At 34.8% G+C, this 7,199-nt stretch overlaps 1 protein-coding gene across 1 annotated transcript in view; it reads right to left on the bottom strand.

The window, feature by feature from the left end:
- Positions 1–7,127: 7,127 nt before the first annotated feature.
- Positions 7,128–7,199, bottom strand: part of UBE2E3 (ubiquitin conjugating enzyme E2 E3) — a 147,721-nt gene continuing 147,649 nt past the window's right edge. Inside the window, exon 5 of the mRNA XM_007936306.1 lies at positions 7,128–7,193. Coding sequence (XP_007934497.1) covers positions 7,128–7,193 — 66 coding nt within the window. The remainder of the gene's footprint in view (positions 7,194–7,199) is intronic.

Raw genomic sequence — 7,199 nt, forward strand, 5'->3', positions numbered from 1 at the left:
AGTCAGCCCCAGGGACAACTCAGGGACACCCAAAGCAGCAGGTCAGAAGAGCAGGAGAAGGGGAATTAAAAGCCAGGAAGCCAGACAGAGGTATAGTCAGACACAGGGACCCAGGTGGAGGTGATATGAGAGGTCCCCAACAGCAAGACAAACTTGTCTGTCGGTTTGTCCTACTGAGGATATCAATGATCTTAAACTTTTGGGAGGTATGTGGCCAGGGCCAGAGTTTGGCAGAGGGCTAAAGTGTTCCTGTTAAGTCATAAAGGAGTTAGCTCACTTCTCTTCATAATTACCCTTCTTTAAACTTTGTAGATAAAAACATGAAACATATGTGTAATTATGTTGTAACTACCCCAATCTCAAGTCACCGAGAATCCTTAGTTTTCCTCACACACCTAATTCATAATTGTCAGGATTTCTCTTGGTGCCCAATACCTCTTAAGAGCCCACTTCTTCAAAGGTTTACCTATCCCTTGCTTGGTCATAGGTAGGTAGGTGCAATAAGAAGTCACATACCTGAGTCTTCCCATGCTATAATTAACTGGGTAGATGAGAAGTTGTTGGAGTTATGGTTCTGGAATTAGAGATCTTTTACCCAGTCACCTTATACTTATTGGCACAGGAATAACATGGGGCAATAAAGTGACTCATTTGATTCTTTGTACTATTCTATTTTCCTTTCTCACAGAACCCAGATATTTCAATAAACTTTCAATACTCAATACTCCCTGCATCATGTTGTATAAGAATTAACTTTCTCTAAAAACGTTTCTTTTGAACTATTTTTTCCTCAAAGGCCACTTATTTTTCCTGTTAGATTTCTCTAAAAGAATACTGTAAGAAGACACAAGTATTTGTCTTTTTTTAAAATCAATAAAGAGAACAGAGAAATATATTAAGAACACAGTAATGATAATGGTAAATTATGCAAATTTTGAAGGACAGAATGGATCTTGGTATATTTAAAAACTTTTGAAATTACAAGATTAATTCATTCTCTATTTCAAACAAGCATCTATTAAGTGGGTTATGTGAATACCCCCATTGGCTATCACCTATTAATAATATTAATGTATTTCAATTTAACAGGAATATATATATATATATAGCCTATGCACAATGGGGAATTAACAAAGACATGACTGACACACTTCACATGATCTCTGCTCTAAAGAGACATCTCCATAGTCTTATGGAGATTTACACCCATGATACAACAGTCATTTATTCAACAAACATATGTCAGATATTGGATCAAGTACCGAGAAATGGAGAAAAGGCATATAGATATTATCCTACAAAAACTCACTCTCCAGAAATATGTATAAGGTGTTAAACTGAATAAAACACCAAAATGTATGTGAGAGCCATTGGTAGTGAGAGAGCAAGATACCAATTATCTTAAAAGCACCAAATAGTATTAAGAATGTTTAATGTATAGATTGGGCAAAACTTTGATCAAATATTGTACTAATATTTTCTTAGCTAAATCAACAGGGGCATCTGTTCAATTTCTCATTCAACAGTAAATGGATACACATTAGCAAACATGTATTCTTTTACTAAGAGGAAAAAAAAATCTATCTGGACAGGAAAATGACAAACTATTTAAGGATGTGACAATGTATTCATCTCTGTATGCATCACAGAGCCAGAAAGGACCTTACACTTAGCAAAGCACCTAATATTTGTACAACAAATATATTCACAAAGGAGATCAGTTAAGGGGTAGCATACGCCCCCTTCCGTCACCCCACCCCCTAAAAAAGATTCTTGGCTTTAGATCCAACATTGCTGAGGAGGGCACCTGGCTTGTTGCTGGCACTTGCAAATACTCATATGCTTGACTTCTTTTTATTATCCAACATATTTCTGATGTTTGTGTAGATGGTGTCTGAGAGAGACAGACTGACAAATTAAGAGATACATGAGGGTAGTCAAAGGGAAAGGTTTCACCAAAGGAGGTAGACTTGAGATGAACTTTAGGGACTACAATATTAGGGAAAAAAATGCTTTTTTGTGATCTGTGTTGGATAAACACCTGCATATTTGGCTTTCAGCTGCTCCTGATTTCAATAAGGGTAATCTATAGACATAGAAGATTTAGTGAATTTAAATTTCTTTACAAATGCTTCACTGTTAATACCTAGAACTTTCAACAATTTACCTTTTGCTATGCCAGTTCTGTTTATTTTAGAACACAATCTAGAACTAGGGCCCAGAGCTCTGGATACCTAAACATACTTAAATCAATCCACCAGCCACTCCTTGGAAGGAAGGTTGGGCAATCTACTTCGGTGGTGATACCAACTCAGAAACCCAAGGAGTGTTGCTATGAGTTGGATATGACTCGATGGCAGTGGGTTTATAATTAACGACAAGGCAGGCCTTGAGCCTTAATCCAGGTGATTTATTGCTAATTTTTTTTTTCTGAATTTTAAAACTCAGTTTCCCAATGTCTAGTCCTATTAATATAATGGATACATTTAAAAATCACCTTAGGCTTCTAGCTATTTGACCTACTAGAACCACAAGAGGGTTGAAATCACATTAGGTGTCAAAACAAACAAGAAAGCTACTGTGTGCTTATTCAGTGTAACAGGGAGAGAAAGCAATGTTTCTAGCAAGGTTGAGTTTTTCAACTACTGCAGCTTTAACTGAGGCCAAACTGTTGGCAATGTTGTTTATAAACAGTACCAGTAATTTATTTTAGAATCATTTTGAAAGGAGTTTCAGTCCACTATGTAGAAATATCCAATTACACACTGGACACTCACACTGCACATTTAAATCAATGAGTAACTTTACATGAAAAACTGACAGACTAGGAAAACACCGATTCATTTCAAGTACTATATTATTTGATAAAATGCAATTATGATTACGTCTATTATTTGGGCATTCCTTGGAAAAAAGACTTAAATAACTTGTTAAGACAGGAAACAAATGAATTTATTTATATATTCTATTTAACTACAAAATGAACACTAACTGAAATGTAAGTGGGTAATGCAAATACTGTAGAATCATGAGCTTAGTCTCCTCAAACAATCCTAGAGCAACAGTTTTGAACATATCTTGCTACACAACTGTCCAAAGACCACAATATCAACATTGACTAAAAATGTGTTAATGTACAGCATTAACATGACAACAATGTAGGTAAATTCTGAAGTCAGCAGCTGAAACAGACTTCTATTTTATAATACAGTCATTCGTGTATTGTTGTAAGAATACATTTGGACAAGTTAGTGGGTTGACACCAAATTCTTTCAGTTTACATCAGAAAGCAACAACTCAAAATTATTATTAGAAAGGGTAACATATATGGGCCAATTCAAACTGTAAATATTAACAGAATTTTATCACTGTGATTGGTTAAGATTTTGATTTTTAAAAAGTAATGCCAATATAATAAAAACACCATGTTATATTGAAATAGGTAGACTTTAACGGCTTGATATACTTATCAACACAAATTTCCTGATGTGGTTATATAATACATGGTTAAATAAATTATACTAGACATTATGTCAACTTTTCTCATAAATAAATACGAAACACCGAACTATTTTAAAGGTTATCACTAAGCCATACAAGTGATGAAATTTAATAATAAAATGTCATTTATCTCATTTCCAAATAATTTTCTAAATTTTAAAAGAAAGGAAATCAGAGTCACATATATATGTCACATATATATATGCTCAATATTTACATGTGATATTATAAAACCTCTTAGCCTAGTGGTAAAGAATTGGGCCAGGTCCACATCATAGTGGCTGTGTAATCTAAGACAGGTTACTTAACCTGTGTGTGCATCAGTTTCAAATGTCAACTGAGGATCATGAGAGCACCTATTTACCTAAAGCTATTTGTTGGTGTTGAGTCGATTCTAACTCATGTTGACCCCATGTTACAGAGAACTGCTCTGCAGGTTTTCTTGGTTGTGATCTTAGCAGAAGCAGATGACTAGGCCTCTTCTTCTGAGGTGGGTTCAAACTGCCAACCTTTAGATAAGCAGCAGAGCACAATGATTTTGTGCCATCTAGAAACCTTTAGGGGATGTTAAATGAGGTAAGGCACAGCAGTGCCTAAAGGGTGCCTGATACATAGCGATGCACTGACTTCTTTAAAGGCACATGATCATAAGCAAAACAGTCCAGGTACAATGGGATACAAGGTGTCATGATCATTCTTGAACATGTGTCAAGTTTTCTTTGAACTTGTAAAGTCTGCTCTTAATGGGTGAGAAAAAGCCTAAGTTTTAAATATCACAATTCATAACCCAAGCAAAGTTTCATGGGGAAAAAACTCCCTAATAATAGTGTCCATACATATGGCTACCTATGCAACTGGGAAGATAGTCCACAGTTTTCCAGAAATAAAGAACGAGCCAAAAACATCTCAACTTTGGAATTTAATAGTAAGTAACCAAATGGTGACTGTTATTTTGTAAATATGCCAGTTTTGATTCTCTCCTTTCAAACTTCAAATAGTGTGGCTCTCATGTTATAAGTAGATCTACTTATTAAAGAACCCCAGGATGTGTTTAGCCCATTTGTAGCCTGTTTTCTGAAAGAGAAAGCAGAACAAGCATAATAAAAATCGACAAGATTAGAATTACTAAGTTTGAATGCTACTGGAGAAGAGGGAAATAATAACATTCAACTCTTTAGTTCCATGTATAAATGAACTAAAACTCAAAGTAGTTTAAGTGTCTTGTTCAAGGCCACAGAGGTAGTTTGAAGAGTCATAAATATGTTTAGTAACCAATTCCCTCCAATGCTGTCTTAAGCCAATATGGGATAGAAACAGTCTGTAAGTAAGCAAAACATGTTGGTAGCAGTAATTTTGCTGATAGAAAATGAGAGACATACAGAGCACCCCACACATGCAAATATCCAGTATAATGAAGGCTTTTGTTGCACTGAGAGATAAGTTTATCACTCCAGGACACAGAATGTATAATCTTGGATGTAGGGGAAAAACTACTTTCTACGGCTCACCCAGTTTCTATAAATGCTTATCGTTTACATAAAGGGTCTCCACCTTCATCACACTGACTTGAACTTCAGCACAGATAATTATAATAGCTTAAAATAATCAAGGCTCAGAGATTTCCACAGGCTTAAGTTTGAATTTTTGGAAATAGCACCTTTCAGTTTAGTGTTCCTTTGTAATAGGGAGAGATGTTTCTTGGATTTTAAGTGACAAACAAGAGTGTAATTTTATTTATACCCAGATTTGAAGCTTCTATGGACAAATACTCAAGTAGGAGCCCACTGTTCTTAATGATAGTAGAGTGATCTCTCGGTATCCACAGGAGATTGGTTTCAGGACATCCCCCCATCCTGCCAGTAGATACCAAAATCTGCAGATGTTCAAGTCCTTTATAAAAAATGGTGTAGTCTTTGCATAAAATCTATGCACATCCTCCTTTATACTTTAAATCATCTCTAGATTACTTATAATACCTAAAACAACATAACTGCTTTGTAAATAGCACTTTACATTCCTTCTTAGCCTTTGAGGGATTGATTGCATTGACCACTTAATTGCTTTTTAGGAGTCTTAATTACTTCCCCCCAAATATTTTCGATGTATGGTTAGTTGAATCCACACACGTGGAACCTGTTGGTTCCAAAGGGCCAAGTCAATCTAACTATACATGTATTACTTATTATCTTGAAGAAATGTATTTTTGTTAGTAATTCTAGTCTATAAATTTTATTACAGTATTCTCTTTCTACATTTAGGATTGAAAACATATATTCTCCATTGGATACATGTTCAAAGAATCACTTCAATAATTATCATAGTCTTAGGAAAAAAAACTGTACATCTGTACTCTGTTTACAAAACGTTAATATTATAAAGTAATTCTAACTCCTACAGCAAATCTAATATTTAATAACTATAATCAGAAAGGAATTTAAACTCCAAAAACTAAAGTTGTTGTTGTTGTTTTTCAATTGAGAAATAATGCCGTATCTGCACACTAATCTATAGTTCTAGCCTATCTTCAGGACAAAGATTTGGGTGGAACTCTGCCTCTCGCCATGTTTGCTGGCCATGTGCCACACAGAAGAATGGTGATGACACCATGAATGTTCAAAATCAAGTTAAAAGTTTTGTTTTTTTTTTAAAAAAAAAAAGCACCAAAGACACAGAACAGCCATCAGATCGAAGTAATTATTTGACAATATTAATATTGTCCAACACTGGGCAGAAATCACCCATTTGGAAACAAAATGATTCATCCGAATGAGGCAGGATTTCATATTTTTTAGCTCAAATTTTTAGCAGTTCATAATTCAGGAGTTCATTAATAAAGTAAAGCTTTATATGGTTTTGAGACCAATGGTTTAAAATTCAGTTTTGCATATTTATGATCATCAGTTTTAATAGACTTAAAGGAAAAAAAACTACACATTTAATAAGATTTAAATATTTTCAATTTAGTCACTCATTTATTTACACTAGTCCTTAGTAGTCAATCTTCATCTTCGCATTTCTATTTCATCAACAATCATCTCAGACACACCTTCTAACAAGACTGACTTAAAATATTACGACAGGAAACTAAGCCTTCAGGAGCATGTTTATTGTGTTTGAGATGATACATCAGGTGCTCTCTGAGCTACAAAGAGTAAAAGGAAATCCTCTCATTACAAACTGACAAAGGTAAAAGGTAAAACATTTTTCACAACAGCATGTACCACATACTCAGAAATAGATCTGGGTTTAATACAAATGACATAATTCCTAGTCATCTACGGCTACTTTTATAACTTCATACAGATAATGAATTAGGCTAAAATGCACTATAATATTTGGTAGACTTCAGGACCAGTATCCTTAGTACATCACAAAATACATTTTGATATCCCAAAGAAGCAAGACTTGCAAGTAGGCGTTTTAAACATAACTAATCTACAGCTACAAAGTTCTACTCTTGATAGCATTTACCTTTTTAGGGAGTCTCCCAGTCTCCAAAGGATAAAAGCAGAGAGTAGAATCAGTATAACATATACACAGAAGTCCGTATTGTAAAGGCTATAAAGATCTGCAGCACAGTGAGAAGACACTTTCTGCTCCTTCACACTGCATACAAATTATGTGAATTATGTTGCGTATCTCTTGGTCCACTGTCTGGCTATCCTGTCATGTTCTGCTCTGTTCGTCAAATACTGAGT

Source organism: Orycteropus afer, unplaced genomic scaffold, assembly GCF_000298275.1.
Source record: "Orycteropus afer afer isolate SDZICR_OR568_19922 unplaced genomic scaffold, OryAfe1.0 scaffold00001, whole genome shotgun sequence".
Lineage (NCBI taxonomy): Eukaryota > Metazoa > Chordata > Mammalia > Tubulidentata > Orycteropodidae > Orycteropus > Orycteropus afer.